This window comes from Mercenaria mercenaria, chromosome 4 (genome assembly GCF_021730395.1).
Source record: "Mercenaria mercenaria strain notata chromosome 4, MADL_Memer_1, whole genome shotgun sequence".
NCBI classification, from domain to species: Eukaryota; Metazoa; Mollusca; class Bivalvia; order Venerida; family Veneridae; genus Mercenaria; species Mercenaria mercenaria.
Window position 1 is genome coordinate 16,365,460 of NC_069364.1, and position 19,624 is coordinate 16,385,083.

The 19,624-nt window shown below is 35.4% G+C and overlaps 1 protein-coding gene across 7 annotated transcripts in view; it reads left to right on the top strand.

The window, feature by feature from the left end:
- LOC123551077 (protein shank-like) overlaps positions 1 to 19,624 on the top strand; it is a 106,055-nt gene that overhangs the window by 23,583 nt on the left and 62,848 nt on the right. For 4 of the 7 annotated variants that reach the window (XM_045339748.2, XM_045339749.2, XM_045339746.2 and 1 more), the window contains exons 2-7: positions 9,902 to 10,031; positions 11,439 to 11,690; positions 13,515 to 13,586; positions 15,345 to 15,470; positions 16,698 to 16,769; positions 18,160 to 18,265. In XM_045339748.2, coding sequence (XP_045195683.2) covers positions 11,475 to 11,690; positions 13,515 to 13,586; positions 15,345 to 15,470; positions 16,698 to 16,769; positions 18,160 to 18,265 — 592 coding nt within the window. In that variant the 5' untranslated portion in view covers positions 9,902 to 10,031; positions 11,439 to 11,474. Of the gene's footprint in view, positions 1 to 3,501; positions 3,520 to 3,598; positions 3,725 to 9,901; positions 10,032 to 11,438; positions 11,691 to 13,514; positions 13,587 to 15,344; positions 15,471 to 16,697; positions 16,770 to 18,159; positions 18,266 to 19,624 lie in introns of those variants that run through there. The other 3 variants (XM_045339751.2, XM_045339747.2, XM_045339754.2) reach the window with 3 other exon arrangements.

Sequence of the window (19,624 nt, forward strand, 5' to 3'; positions counted from 1 at the left end):
ATCCATCTGAGAACAATCTATGACTGGAATTATATAAGCATTTATACACTTTTACTTCTGTAAAAAGTAGCGCACCAAAAAATTTTGGATTGATTTTTTCCAATGTGGGGCGAGCGCAATTAGCCAAAAATGTTCTGAAAATATACGAGATGCAAATCCGATGAACAACTTTTTAATTTGGTGAGGCCTTAATGAGTTAACATAATGAGCATTAAAGCCTTTATAAAACATGATAGAATGGTGTATTCAAATAACAGTGAGAGCTATTAATTCTTCTCATTTGGGGACTGTTGAGGCATTATCTTGGTAATTATTTCATGTATTACAAAATGTAATGCAACGCAGTTCAAATAAGGCTTTTCAATTATCCGAGTTAGAAAGCACCAGGATTAATTCAAAATGAAAAAGAATATATTTTTACACTGCATGCAAGGTGCAGCTCAGAAATCACTAAGATGTAAGCTTCACAAATGAACATTGCAAATAGTTTGGCAAATTTTCATTGTTCAGAATACTGGTAATCTGAACTATTCTATGCTATTAAGATAAAAGTTACTCGGAAATCAAGTTCTTGCTTCAAAAAAAAAAAATGTACAAATCCTTCCTGCATGAAGTGTACTTCAGACTTTTACCTAAAAAAATTCAAAGTATAAACACCAAAAGAAAATGAACAAGTCCCTCCCGCGTATATGAAGTTTACTTCAGACTTTATAAAAAAAAAACTTAAAAATAAATGCCAAAAGAAATTGTACATGTCTTTCCCGCGTATATGAAGTGTACTGCACAAATTTCAAAGTATCAGCGGTGTACATGCAGTGTACTATTTTCTTGTACAAGTCCCTCCTGCGTACATGCAGTGTACTCCTTAAATTTTCAGAGTCTGTGCTGCGTACCTGAAGTGTACTAGTGACCTCCTGCGTACATGCTGTGTACTCGTCGAAATAGTACGCGGCATGCGGTGTATGTAAAATGTACTCCTCTGGCGTACTACTGTGTTCGCGGCATATACACAGCAAATACGCAGCATGTACGCCACAGAGGCTTGCTTCTGTAAGGGGTATGTTAACCGTGCTGTGTTTATTTTTTCGGATCTCTATGTTTTTATTGCATGTATCTTTTAAGTCTTTGATTCTTTTTATACTGTACCAAAGACAAATATTTTCACTGTAAAAAAACTCCCAAAACGGGGAATTTTTACCAAAATTGTGGAGGGGGGAGTTGGGAAGCATATGTTTTTGCGAGAGGAACGGTCCCAAAAAACAGCCAATGGGCAGCCCCGAGTATATGTAATGTCAAAAAATATCTGTTCCAGAATCAGGATAAAACTTGAAAAAAAAGTCTAAGTAGAAAAAAGTCACAGAAATCGACAGGATTGTTGCACTGTCAGAAACTTGGCTAGACTTTAGATCGTGAAACTGTCCATATGCTAGCTTGATCAGACTGTCACAGAATCACATCAACTTATTGATTTCTGATAATGAAAACACAAGTTAGTTAATAGTTAATTATTGGTATCAAGCAGTGATTTCTTTGACTTTCTGTCGATTTTGCAGTTTATATTGCAATAAGGTCTTGTGACAGTGATGAATGTGCCATATACCTCCAAATAAGAGCCACGTTTGATATTATGTTCTAAGGATTATTGTGAATTTCATGTCAATACAGTGTTTATATTGAAGAATCGATCAAGGTCAGTTTCATTTATAACTTGCAAACATTTATTTTCAAAGCCTATTGTGAATAATTTTGTCTAAGAAAAGTAAAGAAAACCAAGAAAAAAAGCAAATTTTGTTAAAGTTGTATTGGTTTTTTAACGTTTACCTTGCTAAATTTCTAAAATGGACTGGTCCATCATTCAATTTGGGCAATACCATTTATTATTCAAAGGGGTGTTCACTGAAAATTTACTGACTGAATAGCTAACAGTGCAGGCTGATCTTAGTCAACACTGGTCACAAAGGCAGAATCACTTGCCACCAGCAGGCTGAAGGTTAAATACATTTTTACAAGTTTCAGACCGGGAAAAAAAATTATATAAAATATATGATATTAGCGTAGCTTCAGTCAAGTCCGAGTTTGAAGTGAATTTGAAATAAATATATCATTTTGTAGTAGGCATTATATAATGACAATATTTTCTAGTGCTGCCGTAAATAATTTTAACAAAATTCTTGGGACATTGATACATTTGAACTTGAAAACTTGCTTCCTGAGAGCTTTTACTCAGCATTTTCTTTGATCAGACTTTTTTAATGTTTAAACTGTCATTCTATCATCTCAGACAGCAATATTTTACACCCCTAGTTGTAAAAAAGAGAATCTGTATTTTGTTTCTACCCTTTTTAGACATACATGCAAGCGAAGCAAATCTTTTTGCAGCATCTTTATGTTATACTTTTTAACTCAGCTATTTGAAGAATAGATAGAGCGGTTGTGCTTGTCCATTTGTTGACATTGGCATCGGGATTTGTTAATTTTTTATACCGGTATGTGGACAGGTAGCTCTGTAGTTACTGCTGAAAATGGATTGAAAATGTGGCAGTCACATTTTAACCACTTTAAACATTGAATATTTAATTTTATACTCATGTTGAAAGCTCTTCCACCACTGGAGACTTGCATGTTCCAATGTGTATAAAAAAGCTTATCAGTAGTTTTGCCCCATTGAAACTTTTTTCTGCAAATAACTTCCTGTAACAATAGAGTTTCACCCACATAAAACCCTTTCTTTTCTCAGTTACAGAAGTGACTTACTCAGAAGTGGTGCTAGTAAAGTTTTTTTGCTATGTGATGTAAACAACCGGGCACAATGTGCTGGTCTCATTCAATGAAATGGTATTACAAGAATTTTTTATGATACAAACTAGCTAAAACTTGAAACATTTCCAAAAGCAGGGTATGCATGGCTTCCAGCTTCTCCTTGTGTTACAGTTGTGAAGTTGGTACCAAAATGGTACCAAAACATAATGAAACATAGAAGGAAATTATATGAAAAGTGACCAATAGAGATGGGCTTTCAAAGCATATACTTTCCTTACTCTGTACCCATCAATAATGATCAAATGTGGTCAGTGCAGGCATTGAAATGAATGGATAAAAAGTGTTTAATGGTGCAGAAAGGTCTGACCTGTATAGGTCCAAGCAAGCTGTATTCTAGCTTTTTTTAAAGCTGAACCTTGTAGGTATATGAGCTTGTAAGAGCTTAATGAGCTCCTTGGAGGTTTATGAGTTTGTAGGAGCTTTAAGAGCTTTTCAAAGCTGATTGTTGTAAGAGCTAAAGGAATGAATGTTGTGTCTGATACACTGCTAATAAATGGCCAGTATAGATTGTAAAGTATGTAAAATAGTGTATTTCCTCTTGAATGTAAACTTACCTTCATAACTGAGACAATAATTTCCTTATTTATTGACATGTCCTATTGTTTGTTATTTTATGTCCTGTTGTTTTGCCTTGAGGTCATAGGTCGTCATTGCAGTTGTGAGGAGGAATACCTTAACATTGACTTAACATCTGACCATGTGAGTCATTTACAAAATTTAATCTAGAAGTTAAATTCAAATAGATACACAAGATAATTTTAGATTAGAGGGTGTAATATTTATAAGGTTGGATCATTATTTTTTCACTAGATCTACATGGACTATTTGTGAATCTTGAAGGAGTACAGGATTTTTAATTGTTGTTGACATATTATTATATTAATCTGCAGAGATAATTTAACAGGTATAGTTTGATTTTGACGTTTTAGAGTTCAGTTTATAGACTCGTCTGCCGATTGGGGAAATCAGAATGATTTACCTTGCCTTATTTAGGTAAGAACCACTATCATACTGAATAACACCATCAAAATAACGGACCGTTCCATTATTTAAAGTACAGAAATATCGCTGACCTCAAAAGCAAACTATAGTCGTCGTATATTATAATTTTTTTTAAAGACATTTTAGTAAGTTGTTACCTACTGTACTGTTTCTGCTTCTTGGTTTATATACAGTTTACAAAAAAATAGTGTAAAGGCAAATACTGTGAAATCATTTTTATTCGCGTAGGTCGAATTTTCGCGTATTTCGCGCTAGGACCGATGCACCAATTAAAGACCGCGCTATTATTAATTTTTTATTTTATTTTTTCATTTCTAAAATTGAAACGCGCGAATTAAAGCCCGTGCGAAATCGTCCTTTTTCACATTTGCACGAAATTTCATGCCAGCGAATTTTAATGATTTCAAAGTAGTACTGATTATAAAGAAACAGTACAAACCCCTTAGTACAGATTCAAAATCTAATGGGGACAAAACTGGATCTTTTCATAAGACACAATTTTTATATTTTTTTTGTTAGTACAATGGATAAGAGTTGCTTCCAGTCAGTCCTCATGTGTTTCTGCAGAGATAATTTTCTGTTTTGGTACTGCTTGTTTGCTGTTTTGGTACTGCCTGTTCGCTGATATAGTACTGCTTGTTCGCTGTTTTGATAGTCTGTTTGTTCACTGTTTTGGTACTGCTTGTTTGCTGTTTTGGTACTGCTTGTTTGCTGTTTTGGTACTGCCTGTTTGCTTATATAGTACTGCTTGTTCGCTGTTTTGGTAGTTTGCTTGTTCGCTGTTTTGGTACTGCCTGTTTGCTGATATGGTACTGCTTGTTTGCTGTTTTGGTACTGCTTGTTTGCTGTTTTGGTACTGCCTGTTCGCTGATATAGTACTGCTTGTTCGCTGTTTTGGTAGTCTGCTTGTTCGCTGTTTTGGTACTGCCTGTTCGCTGATATGGTACTGCTTGTTTGCTGTTTTGGTACTGCTTGTTTGCTGTTTTGGTACTGTTTGTTCGCTGATATGGTACTGCTTGTTTGCTGTTTTGGTACTGCTTGTTCGCTGATATGGTACTGCTTGTTCGCTGATATGGTACTGCTTGTTCGCTGTTTTGGTACTGCTTGTTCGCTGATATGGTACTGCTTGTTCGCTGTTTTGGTACTGCTTGTTTGCTGTTTTGATACTGCTTGTTCGCTGATATGGTACTGCTTGTTCGCTGATATGGTACTGCTTGTTCGCTGTTTTGGTAGTCTGCTTGTTCGCTGATATGGTACTGCTTGTTCGCTGTTTTGGTACTGCTTGTTCTCTGTTTTGGTAGTCTGCTTGTTCGCTGATATGGTACTGCTTGTTCGCTGTTTTGGTACTGCTTGTTTGCTGTTTTGGTACTGCTTGTTCGCTGATATGGTACTGCTTGTTCGCTGTTTTGGTACTGCTTGTTCACTGTTTTGGTACTGCTTGTTCGCTGATATGGTACTGCTTGTTCGCTGTTTTTGTACTGCTTGTTCGTTGTTGTGATACTGCTTGTTCGTTGTTGTGATACTGATTGTTCGCTGTTTTGGTACTGCTCTGAAATGTGAATGTAAACAAATTATAGATAATTGGATTCTGAAATGCTTTCTAAAAGATACAGAAGTATGTAAAATACCTACAAAAATATATGTATATGCTCCACTGTATAGAAATGTAAAAAAAAATACAGAAAAGAGAATTTTGTTCACTACATGCATTAATATTGAGGTGTTTTGATTTTATATGTAACATGGTACCACTAATATAATTTGGTAAAAAACAAAGGACAAATTAAGAATTTACATGTAAAATTAAATGAGCCGTGCGGTGGGAAAACCAACATAGTGGGTTTGCAACCAGCATGGATCCAGACCAGCCTATGCATCCGTGCAGTCTGGTCAGGATCCATGCTGTTCGCTAACAGTTTCTCTAATTCCAATAGGCTTTGAAAGCAAACAGCATGGATCCTGACCAGACAGCACGGATGCGCAGGCTGGTCTGGATTCATGCTGGTAGCAAAGCCACTATGTTGGTTTTCTCATGGCACGGCTCAAATATCTTTCATTCAGGGCTGTTGCACTTAATAAAATACTACATCCGGTGTTTACTCTTTGAAAGATATTTCGACAAACAAAATTAATTAATATCCTCTATACACTTAAATTTTGTTTAGTAATGATGGTCTAATCGGTACAGTTGGCAGCCATGTTGCCCAGAGATTGTTTGTTCAAGTTCTGCTGAAGACCTGATCACACCTTATTTTGCAGTTCTTGCAATTACCTTGGAGTAGAAAAGTTTTAGGCTAGCTGCACAATTTAGTTAAAATGAAAGTTAGATAAACTGAACTAATAAAATGAAATTAATGAAATAGAAAAATTATCAACACTTTTAAGAGATTTTAAGTGGACAGTATATCTGATAAAATTTATTAGTTTGTTTACAATATAAGTCATAGGTCAATTAGAAACGATATGGTGTGGTTGTCCGAGCATATTTTATTACAGGGTTTTATGTTCGCTGTACTGGCTGGGCTGTCAGTTAGGTGTCAATCTCTCTTCAATGTCCCTTTTACTCTTGTATCGGTATGCAAATGACCTCTCAATGTTTAAAAATACTAACTAGCTCAACAGCAGTTGCCGCTACTATGTATGACATGTTTATTAGGTCAGTATCACTGTCAGAAAGTCTGTACATTTACATACACCTCAGTATGATTACAGAATTATGCAAAATTAGATACCAGTGTTCAAGCTTTTTGAAAAAAATCTTAACGTTAGAAAAGAGAAACTATAACAAAGGTAAGGTATTAGGCCCCTAATAGTAATGTTTAATAAATGGCATTTGCTTGGTATATTCTTACAGTTGAAGGTGCTTCGCACTTATACCCTTACAGAAGAAAAAGGCCTGCTGCGTACTCTTGCTGTGTACATACAGCGTATATGATGCGTACATGATGTGTACTGAAATCAATAGTACGCAGGATATACACCGCACATACACCTATAGTACGTTTGTAGTACACTTTTGACATGCAAATGAGCTCTGCCACGTACTACTTGCTGCGTACATGCTGTGGACTACATAGTACACAGGATGTACGCTGGAGGAATTTAGTTTGAGGGAAATAGTACGCAGCATGTACGCGGCACATGCACTTTTCACATGCAAATGAGCCTGCGGTGTACTACCCCTGCGGCGTACATGCTGTGTACTCCTGGCCCAAGTCCTGCGGCGTACATGCTGTGTACTCCTGCTGCATATATGCTGTGTACTCCTGTGGCGAAACTGCTGTGATAATGTAAATTTCTTACCCCACCAACTTTCGTAGGCAAATGCTGATCATTTGGACAGAAAAAAACAGAAAAAAGATAAGTGACATGCATCAATAAGTATTTACCCTTACCAAAATAATGTAGATTGATGTTATCATATAAATTAGTATGCTTTTCTTCATCCACTTTTCAATGAAATAAATCAATTTTTGTAGCATGTAATTTGGTAAACATTTGAAGAAAATGGCGTAACTGCATCAAGGGGAAACAACTTTAATGCAACTAAATATAAGTGTTATGATTTATTATAGACGATGTGTGCGTAGTATGTATTTATTTTGATTAAAATCCATCTGAGAACAATCTAGGACTGGAATTATTTAAGCATTTATACACTTTTACGTAAAAAGTAGCGCACCAAAAAATTTTGGATTGATTTTTCCAATGGGGGGAGCGCAAGTAGCCAAAAACATTCTGAAAATATACGAGCGGCAAATCGGATGAACAACCTTTTAATTTCGTGAGGCCTTAATGAGTTAACATAATGAGCATTAAAGCCTTTATAAAACATGATAGAATGGTGTTTTGCTTAAGAGTATTCAAATAACAGTGAGAGCTATTAATTCTTCTCATTCGGGCGCTGTTGAGGCATTATCTTGGTAATTATTTCATGTATTACAAAATGTAATACAACGAAGTTCAAATAAGGCTTTTCAATTATCCAAGTTAGAAAGCTCCAGGTTTAATTCAAAATGAAAAAGAATATAGATCTATTTTTACACTGCATGCAAGGTGCAGCTCAGAAATCACTAAGATGTAAGCTTCACAAATGAACATTGCAAATAGTCTGGCAAATTTTCATTGTTCAGAATACCGGTAATCTGAACTATTCTATGCTATTAAGATAAAAGTTACTCGGAAATCAAGTTCTTCCTTCCAAGAAAAAAAAAAAAAATGTACAAATCCTTCCTGCATGAAGTGTACTTCTGACTTTTACCTAAAAAAATTCAAAGTATAAACACCAAAAGAAAATGAACAAGTCCCTCCCGCGTATATGAAGCTTACTTCAGACTTTAACTTATAAAAAAAAAACTAAGTATAAATGCCAAAAGAAATTGTACAAGTCTTTCCCGCGTATATGAAGTGTACTGCACAAATTTCAAAGTATCTGTGGTGTACATGCAGTGTACTATTTTCTTGTACAAGTCCCTCCTGCGTACATGCAGTGTACTCCTTAAATTTTCAGAGTCTGTTCTGCGTACTTGAAGTGTACTAGTGACCTCCTGCGTACATGCTGTGTACTCGTCGAAATAGTACGCGGCATATACGCAGCATGCGGTGTATGTAAAATGTACTCCTCTGGTGTACTGCTGTGTTCGCGGCATATACACAGCAAATACGCAGCATGTATGCCACAGAGGCTTGCTTCTGTAAGGGTATGCAAAGTTTTAAAAACTTTTATCGTGCCGTTTTTTATAAATTTTGTCTAATTTATGGTATTTCCTAAAGCTCAAGTTAAGAGACAAATTTCAAAGTGGTGGCCTTTATCCAAAACGTTTTCAGAGAATTCATTATTCCATTATTTTTTATGAAAGAAACATCAAACTATTGGTAAACAATCATAAAACTTAAAATAAAAACTGTCAATATCATTTTTTCTAGGGTTCCTAGAGTAAACGGATTTAATCAGACAGAATTCCAACTCCAATATTGAAAAATTATGGTCGAATCCTGTTGGTCTGTTTTGAATTTTGTTCACTTCATTCAAAAATAACCTTGGGGCAGAAGTAAAACCTACCTACATTTCTTTCACAGTATATAATCTAAAGAATGAAGGGAAAATAGAGAACTTTTACCGCATGTAACTCAGTATTTTTAAAGATGTCTAACTCTACCCCTTCTGTTTTAGAGGTAAATTCACTTTTAACAGCAAGAAATTGCATATCAAATGATTTTTTTTCCATTTTTGTAAAATAAATCAATAAGAAGTTTTGAAAGAAGTAAAAACTTACTAGAAATAAAAGGAAAACAAGGGAAAAAAAATTTGGTCCCAGTAGGGCTTGAACCTACGGCCCCCTGAAAATTGCTGTCAAGGTAGGTTTATGGTAGGAATTGAGTACTCTTCAAAAAGGAGGTACTCTATTATGGGCCTAATACCTTAAAAAAAAAATTCCCTGAAATTTGAAAACGTATTAAAATAGAGACAGACGATTTGATAATCCACTTCCTTCCTGTATCTCAAAGTAAGGGGATGCTGAGTTTATGACAGACCATTTGATTTTCTTACCATTTATCAATATGTTTGCCTTTTATAGCAGTGGCAAAATTGACGTTCACCTATCAGTACAATAGCCTTTTATAGCGGCAAAGGCATTGATGCTGGCCGCCAAAATTGCCAAAAATGAAAACTCCAATACATAAACATACAAAATACATAATACAATATTCTGTTTCTTGATAAAGTACTTGAAATAATCATGAAAATCGGCTTTCGGAGATAAGTAGGTTGACAAGTTTTACTGTTTTAATACACTGTTTACAAGTATATCAATAAAAGATAGATTGAAGAGATACCCGAAATTGAAACATATTGATTTGTATAGAATAATTTATCAACACCTGTTGATTATACCCAATGCTTAATGAATTGATATATGAAAGTTTTGCCACTTGACAACATGTAATATCAAATGACTGTGCATATTGTTGCAGTATATGGTGGGAAATTCTTACAAAATGTATTTGAAACATATTTTTTTGTCAGATATTAAGAGAAAGTCGGAGGTTGTAATTTTAATTTTGGTTTATTTTTCAGACAATTCATTGAAATTGTGATGTCACTGCAGTATAAATGATCTGTAAAGTTAAGAAAATCCACTGTCCGTGCCAGCAAGACTGCCAGACCCTGCTAGAAACATAAAAATAAATACCTGTATATCCTGAAGGTAATGTTATAGTTGTAGGCATTATATAAATATATAATGAAAGCACTATAACTTCCTTATTAAATGGCATCCTCACTGTACATAACTTTTTAAATGCCCCAGTACATAATTTTGCCAGTTAACTTTTTTTAATGCCCCCAGCACAATTCCACAATAATCATCATGACATTTTTTGCCAGTTTCCTCATTGCATATAATTTTGCCAATATCTATACTAGATATCACTCTGGCACATAACTTTGTTAGTGCCCTCACTTCATCTTATTTTGCCTTTTTTTTTTTTTCAGTGTACTCAATTTTGCCAGTGCCCTCACTTCACTTAGTTGTGCTAGTGTCCTCAGTTTTGCCAGTGCCCTCACTTCACCTGGTTGTGCCAGTGTTCTCAATTTTGCCAGTGCCCTCACTTCACCTAGTTGTGCCAGTGTTCTCAATTTTGCCAGTGCCCTCACTTCGTTAAATTTTGCCAGTGTCCTTAATTTTGTCAGAACCCTCACTTCATTTGATTTTGCAAGTGCCATCACTTCTTTTGATTTTGCAAGTACCCTAACTACACATTATTTTACCAGTTTACTCACTAGACATAACTTTGCCAGTTCCTGACTACACATAGACATAGATCTTTGCCAGTTGCCAGTGCTTCCACCATACTAACATTATATCATGCCTTTATACCATTATTGATAATATAGTTTTTATGAAGTTGAATAATACAGTGTAACAGGGCATCCCCCTCCTAATAACAAGCAGTATGATCTGTCACGAAACTATCTGGTAACAACTCTGTTTAGTGAATGTATTTAGGAAATTTAATTTGTTGATTGTTGATTTACAATTAAAATTGAAATAATTGAACACATAGCAAAAAGGATGTTGTTGTTCTGTGGGAAGAAACAAAACGTGTATTCATATGAAATTTACAATTAATTGTGTGCAGTAGTTAGTAACGCACCTGTCAGTATAGATGTTGACTGACACCTAATTGAGTACATTGACATAAATGCATATCCCAGATGACAAGATAATTATGCTGTGTGTCATTCCCGTGTTGCTTTCATAATTTATGCGTGCATATTTCATCTTTATTACATCTTTTTGATTTGATACACTTTGAAAAGAGATTTATTTGAACGAATAGTATAGCATTTCTCTAGAGAGAAAAAAAGTTCCATTTGGATAGTTAATTGATTATGATATTCTTGGAATATGTAGTATTTCTTGGAATTTTGTGTAAAATTTGCTGCAGAGATTATTAATATACGTTCGATGAGAAAAATCTATTCTTAGTGTTTCCGTACCAATTTCTGCTTGAAGTACCAATATGTCAAAAATAGAGATTTACTGCTAAAGTGGGAGATAATTAGTAGTTGCTGCGAAAATAACAGTGCATTGTGTTTCTTTCAACTTCAGTTATGGATTTGAGGCAATGACCTTGACCTTTGGAAGATGACGGAATTCCGAGGTGGTATGTTGCAGGGAATGCAACGAGGAACATTAAGGGATCATGAAAACAACACAGCATCGTTACTACGCGAGATAGATCTAGATCGGAGAAGTACTTTAAAAGATGCTCGTTATGGAACAACGTCAACATACATGTCAGAACACCAGACAGGAACTGTGTTCATCCGCGTGTCTGTCCCAGAATTGAAAGTCCAGGTAGTTGTGCTATTTCTATCAAACTAAAGGATAAATTGCATGAGTATTTCTTCAAAAATTATGATTTTGATATTATAGGGATAAAGCATGTTCTTTTCATGTAATAACATCTGCAGAGTCTAGACGGGTTGGTTGGTGCCCGAGGCTATTGGGATAAGGACACTGAGGTATCCTGAGTGATTCTGAAGATGCTATAACTGGAAACAAACCTATGTTTATAAAAGTTGTTCAAGTATAAATTTGTTAAATGTTACATTTAATGAATATCATATTGATATTTATAAGTATTATGTCTTTAAAATTGTTTTAATTATGCATTACAGGGCTGGTTTATGTCTATCCTTTTTACACATGTTTACTTTCCTAATAAAACACCTTGAAAATGAGAATAACAGAAGATCAGTTATGTTTAGATGGTCAGTGTGCATACTTTCTTTTGGCAATGTTTTCATATATTTCTGACAAGTATTTTAGGCTGAAATTATACATGGGTGTGCATTATACTTTTGTGAATATGATACTATGTTCTTCTAATATGTAGTAAAATTAAGACAATCAGTTTCGTCATGGCCTTTTAGACCTTTAAGATTTATCTACATATGTATGTATCTAAGCCCAGTAATTGTATTTGCATTTCAAAGTTTAATTTAGACTTAAAGTTTCCGATAAAAGGTCAGACAAGTTTTACATACACAGCATGAAAGAAATGTAAGTGGCTTTAGTTGTTTGCCCTGTAGATTACATACCATTTAGTTTGATGTTAATTGTCTCAGGGAGAGTAAATTATTTATTACACTAATGTTGATTAGGTTTTGATTGATGGCTGATTAAAGACTGAGTCATTGGTTGGGTAAATAAAGAATACAGAAAAATTGTGATATTTCAAGTGTACATTGACCTCAAAGCAAATGGTCCACAAACATTACAATGTTGTGTAAAACATGCAGTTTGGACATGAAGACAAGCATTGTGGCATATTTTAATCTCGGCTGCATTACTTTCAATAGATGTTAGTGTTCCTTTCAGTAATTTTCATTTGAGGTCTTCTACCTTTGCATACCCATTGTATTATTACATGCCAGAATGAAAGCTACATCCTCCTTCAAATAGTGTGAAACACTGAAGGTCTTGCAATAACCTCACTTAATCAGAGAACTGAGAGAAGGGCTGAATGTCTTGATGAGACATGAATGAAACTGAAATGTGGTGTCATTTGTTGTGTGAAATGGCTCAGTTTTTTGTCATGAAACATTAATTTTTCCCTATGGTCAATATTCCGGTCAATATTCCATATTTGGTAACATGTAACTTACAACAGTTAATTTGTCTTCACACTTATATATTCTTAGTAAATATTAATGTTATACCTGAAATAGAAACAAAAAAAGACTATAACAGGGACTATGAGAACTGAAACAGGGATTATTTTAACAGCATTTGAAAACTAAGTTCAAAGTCAGAACTACATTGAAACACTAGAACTGACTAGGGGAGTTCATGTGGTTCCTAGCTGACTTCCATGTATTTTCTATATTTGGATCGCCTGAAACCTTTAATAACTTGAGCATTTGTTCATCCTGTTTCAACTTTGAGCAGCAGATTTTTAACTGTAGTTCCTACCAAAGTCGGTACAGACTGATATTTTCAGGTTAGTTGCAGTCGATTTAATGATAAGTCTGATTGATCTTTGATCTCATCAGATTTATAACCATGTATAGTCACTAAATTGTACACAAAATCAATTTGTTCTGCCTGTTAATCCATTAAACTTTGCTCATAAACCACTGTTCAAATCCAAAATCATTATAATGTTATTGTATGTTTCAGAAATGTCTGCAGTTTGAACTGGATGAATCTGTATGGGAGGCAAAACAACGAATTCTCACTATATTTTCAAAGGTAAATTTAACGTAAGGTGATATAGGGCACTTGAAAAAACTGAGTTATACAAAAGGGTCCCTACCTTTCGAGTTTTTTAGCTCGACTATTCAAAGAATCACTGTCATGATACGACATGCTGTGCGCCAGTGTCCGCGTCCCGATTTGGTTAAGTTTTTGTATGTAAGCTGGTATCTCAGTAACTACTTGTGGTAATGGATTGGAACTTCACACACTCATTCACTGTGATAAACTGACTTACATTGCACCAGTGCCATAACTCTATTTTGCTTTTTTACAAAATTATGCCCCTTTTTCGACTTAGAAATTTTTGGTTTAGGTTTTGTATATAAGCTGGTATCTCAGTACCCACGTATGGGAATGGATTGAAACTTCACACACTTGTTCACTGTCATGATCTGACATGCAGTGTGCTGGTCCCATAACTCAACTTTGCATTTTTTGAAAATTATGCCCCTTTTTCCACTTAGCAGTTTTTGGTTAAGTTTTTGTATGTAAGCTGGTATCTCAGTATCCACTAATGGGAATGGACTGAAACTTCACACACTTGTTCACTGTCATGATATGACATGCAGTGCAAATGTTCAATAACTCTACTTTACAAAACTATGCCCCTTTTACAACTTAGCAGTTTTGGGTTAAATTTTTATATGTAAGCTGGTATCTCAGTACCCACTAATGGGAATGGATTGAAACTTCACACACTTGTCCACTGTGATGAGCTGATAAGCAGTGTACAGGTTCCATAACACTGTTTCGCATTTTTACAAAATTATGCCCCTTTTTCGACTTTTGTATTTATTCAATTGACAAGGCTGTTGAATAGTCGAGCGTTGCTGTTCTCCGACAGCTCAAGGTTGCAATATACCTCTTGCAAAAAATCCTCTTGATGGTGTTTAACAATTTGCACAAGTGGGAAAACAACATTAGGTTAGTCTTTTAGGTTAGGTATAAACTCTTTATATTAAAAAATAAATCAGATTCTCCTTTTTTCAAATTGATGTAACCATTTTAACAGAGGTAAGCACCTACTGTCTCCATCTGTCAAGTTGTTTTAAACTTTATGGCCATTTTTATCTTTTTGTCCTTTTACTGCTGGAAATGGTTTATGTAGGAAATCACATTTTACCCATTCTGAAACAGTCATTTTCTGCATAGGCTTGTTTGTGAACTATGGAAACATCAACCAACTTCAGCATCAGTTATAGAAATGGAAGAAAAGTACAAATGATATTAAATAGCTATTTTAGTTTTGTTGTAAATGCTTCAACTTTTGAGGATTCATAAGAATTTATTCAACATTGACCTTTGATGCTTGAAGGACAAAATAAATAAAGCTTTCAGAAGTTGATTAATTACTCTTTTAATAAAATGAAAATGTTTCATAGGTTGCATTGCCTCTAGGCTGCATTTGCAAAAAGCTTTTATAATTTAAAGACCATGTTAAATGCTTGTTTAGAATGTTGTATATCTGTTACTATCTTACATGGCCAAATACTCAAAAATTCACAAATCTAATGTCAACCAAATCTGAAAACATTGTTGAAAAATTGTGTAAGTTTATATACTTTGCAAACTTACTTAGAACTCAAAACAATTAACATTTGACCACATTTGAAATATTTTGCTCTTCTGTAAATCCATGTCTGTGCTTACATATATGTTTTTTGCTATAAACATTTTGTATGTTTTATGCAACAAAAGTGTTGTATCGTATCATATTGTATATGACCTTGACCTTTCCTTTGATACTTGCAGGACTTGAAGGATCCATTGAATTATGGGATATATATGCCTCCGATGAATGGTAGAGCGGGAAAGTTTCTAGATGAAGAGAGATTACTCCGAGAATACCCGCTACATGGTCCTATAGGATTTATAGAGGTAGTCTGATGTTTGTTTCACTGAAATTGACACTGAACTACAGCAGTATTTATCTTATAAAGTAGATCCTCTCCAAACTGATCTCCTTCTTCAACTTGATATTTTTTATACTAGATGTTTAGCCTGGTCCTAAATATTTTTCTAAATACAGTCAAACTTTATTTGCCCGAACTCGAAAATCTCAAACACGACCCTTCACTCAAATTCATAGTCAGGTCCCGGAAAAATTCCTGTGTAATATAAATTGTTCGATAACTCAAACTACCGATGACTAGAGCAAATTTTGTTGGTCCCAAAGAGTTCGATTTAACGAATTTCGACTGTATTCTTCTGTATACTGTGACCCCTGAAAACTGGATATCCTGAAATTTTGGTTACCTGGCTGTTGGGTTTAGAGGGCTTTGTAACTACATGATACTAGATCTAGCTTATCTTTCTCAAGTAGTTGACAATTCCTTACCATTAGAGGGAGGATTTGTGGCTTTAGAGATATTGTCTTTATCAAATCATTATAAAAATGCAGATGTTTGCATTGGTTATCTTCTGTTTTCTCTAGCTTGACTTCTACAATGGTTCATAGTAATGTAGAGTAAGACTTTTGTGCCTAGGTGAGAATTCTTTCCCTCTCACTTGACTCCATTAATTTTGCTGTCATCGATTTTGGTACAAGCTATACTAGGGTAGAATTCTGTTATTAAGAGATTCTGCTGGTTTGTTGTCTGAATTGTTTATGACTTTAAACTGGTTTTAATCCCCTGACGACATCTCTGTTTTTCTGGTTTTGAATATCTAACCAAAAAAATACAACCAGAAGGGACAGGCTAATGTCATCTGGTTGATAGGAACAATGTCTTTATGTTATTATGTAGGAACATAAAAGTGGCAGTTATGTAAGGCTTAGCCATGTTTATACAGTGCAACCTCTGTAGAGCAACACCCTTTGTGAGATACAAATATTGAATGTAGAGGTTGTTGTTCTAGAGAGGTAAATTTGATAGTATATTTCAGCTTCGGGAAATTTTGATGATGTTGTTATAGAGAGATTTTTGCTTAAGAAAGGGCCACTTCGGAGAGGTTGTACTGTATTAATCACTGTAACATATTCTAGACATAGAAATAACTTTAAATGTACACAAATAAATTCTGTTACAAGTACATCCTTCATGGTGACATAGATGTTTATTACAAGTGTAAATGTCTTGTGTATGCTCTATTTTTTGTTGACAGTTTAAGTACAAGAGAAGAGTGTACAAGGTGATACACCTGAACCCTAGAAAGCTGAAACAGCTTCATAACAAGGTATAGTGCATTGTTTACTTGTATCGCTCGGGTCCTTATTTGTCAAGAGAAGTAACTCTTGCTATAAATATAGTATGAATGACGTCTGCGCAATCTGGCAGACCCCCTGTGATCAGAGATCACCTGTGGTTCAATGTCTGTACCATTTGAAAGGCTACATGCGAAGAGTCTCCTGTGAACAGAGATTACTAGTCCTGTGAACAGTGGTGACCTGTAAACAGGCCACCTGCAAACAGAGGTCACTGGTGAACAAGTTCACCTGCGATTCAATGTCTGTACAGTCTGAAAGGCCACCTGTTAACAGAGATCACCTGTGATTCAATGTCTATACAGTCTGAAAGGCCACCTGTTAAAAGAGATCACCTGTGGTTCAATGTCTGTACAGTCTGAAAGGCCACCTGTTTACAGAGATCACCTGTGATTCAATGTCTGTACAGTCTGAAAGGCCACCTGTTAACAGAGATCACCTGTGATTCAATGTCTCTACAGTCTGAAAGGCCACCTGTTAACAGAGATCACCTGCGATTCAATGTCTGTACAGTCTGAAAGGCCACCTGTTAACAGAGATCACCTGCGATTCAATGTCTGTACAGTCTGAAAGGCCACCTGTTAACAGAGATCACCTGCGATTCAATGTCTGTACAGTCTGAAAGGCCACCTGTTAACAGAGATCACCTGCGATTCAATGTCTGTACAGTCTGAAAGGCCACCTGTTAACAGAGATCACCTGCGATTAAATGTCTGTACAGTCTGACAGTCTGAAAGGCCACCTGTTTACAGAGATCACCTGTGATTCAATGTCTGTACAGTCTTAAAAGGCTACCTGGGAACAGATGTTTTGCCTGTGAACATAAATCACCTGCAAACAGTGGCCACCTTTGAACAAAGATCATCTGCAATTCAATGTTTGTACAGTCTGGAAGACCACCTGTAAAACAGAGGTCACCTATGAACATAAGTTAGTTGCAAACTGGTCATCTGCAAACAGTGGTGGGCAGTTTTGATGACTATTTGCAAGTCTTTATAGGTGACTATATTTTGTTGTAGATTTGTTCTTGAGAATTTCTTGTCTTTCTATTTCATTGATTACTTAAGGATATAATGAAGTAGGAATCATGCTGATGACTGAAGTCTTCGGGGATGAAAGTTACCTGTTAAAAAGTGTAAATCAGTTAACTGTCATATTGATAATAGATAATTGTCATGGAAAGTCTGTAGAGCAACACTGCTGGGAATATCTTGAATTTGTTTTGAAGAGATTAATGCTTTACTTAGAAACATGTTGCTTGAAAGAGAACATATATTGTACCTCTTTAATTGAAGCACCTGCTCTTCACAGTTATTATTAGCGCCTACTAGTGGGATGTGCAAATGTTTTTTTGATTTTCAGGCCAATTTCCGACAGTTTATTGAGCATGTGAAGAATGGGAACTTATCAAAAATAAACAAACTCACAAACAAAGGCCTTGATCCAAATTTTCATGATTCTTCCGGTGGTGAGTCATAGTTTTATTTTTTAGCTCACCTTAGCACGAAGTGCTCAAGGTGAGCTTTTGTGATCATCCTGTGTCTGCCGTCTGTTGTCAAAAATTTGACTGTTAAGACTCTAGAGGTCACAATTTTGGCCCAATCTAAATGAAACTTGGTCAGAATGTTATCCTCAGTAAAATTGGACGAGTTCGATATTGGGTCATCTGGGGTCAAAAACTAGGTCACCAGGTTAAATCAAAGGAAAAGGTTGTTAACACTGTAGAGGCCACATTTATGACTGTTTCTTCATGAAACTTGGTCAGAATGTTAATCTTGATGATCTTTAGGTCCAGTTCGAATCTTGGTCATGTAGGCTCAAAAACTAGGTCACCAGGACAAATCTAAGGAAAGGTTAGTTAACACTTTAGAGGCCACATTTATGACCATATCTTAATGAAACTTGGTCAGAATGTTAATCTTGATGATCTCCAGGTCAGCTTTAAATCTGGGTCAGGTGGGGTCAAAAACTAGATCACCAGGTCAGATCAAATGTAAAGCTTGTAAATACTCTAGAGGCAAAATTTATGATAATATCTCTATGAAACTTGGTCAGAATGTTAATCTTGATGATCTTTAGATTAAGTTCAAATCTAGGTCAAGTAGGGTCAGAAACTAGGTTACATGGTCAAATCAAAGGTAAAAGTTGTTAACATTCTAGAGGCCACATTTATGGTAATACCTTAATGAAACTTTGTTAGAATGTTAACCTTGATGATCTTTCGGTCAGGTTCGAATCTTGGTCATGTGGGGTCAAAGACTAGTTCACTAGGTCAAATTAAAGGAAAAACTAGTTAACACTCTAGAGGCCACATTTATGATAATATCTTAATGAAACTTGGTCAGAATGTTAATCTTGATGATCTTTTGGTCAGTAGGTCAGGTGAGCAATACAGGGCCTTCATGGCCCTCTTGTTTTTTAATTCAAAGAATGAAATCTGACTTTCTAGTATATACTTCAGCTTAAAAAATTAATTTTGAGTGGGCACAGTCAGCAGTGGTTGTTGGAACAAGTGTGTCCCAAAGGGACGTATTATGTCACAATGCCTTGTCCGTCTGTCTGTCCGTCCGTTAGCAAGTTTGTGTCCTTTCTATAACCCTTGAACCCCTTGAAGGATTTCAAACAAACTTGACACAAATGTTCACCATATTGAGATAATATGCAGAGTACATTTTTCAAATGGCTTGCTTCAAGGTCAAGGTCACTCTTTAGGGTCAATTTTGTGTCTGCTCTGTAACTTTTGAACTGCTTAAAGGATTGTGGAGAAACATGGTACAAATGTTAACCATATTAAAATGACAGGCAGAGCGCATGTTCTGGATGTTGT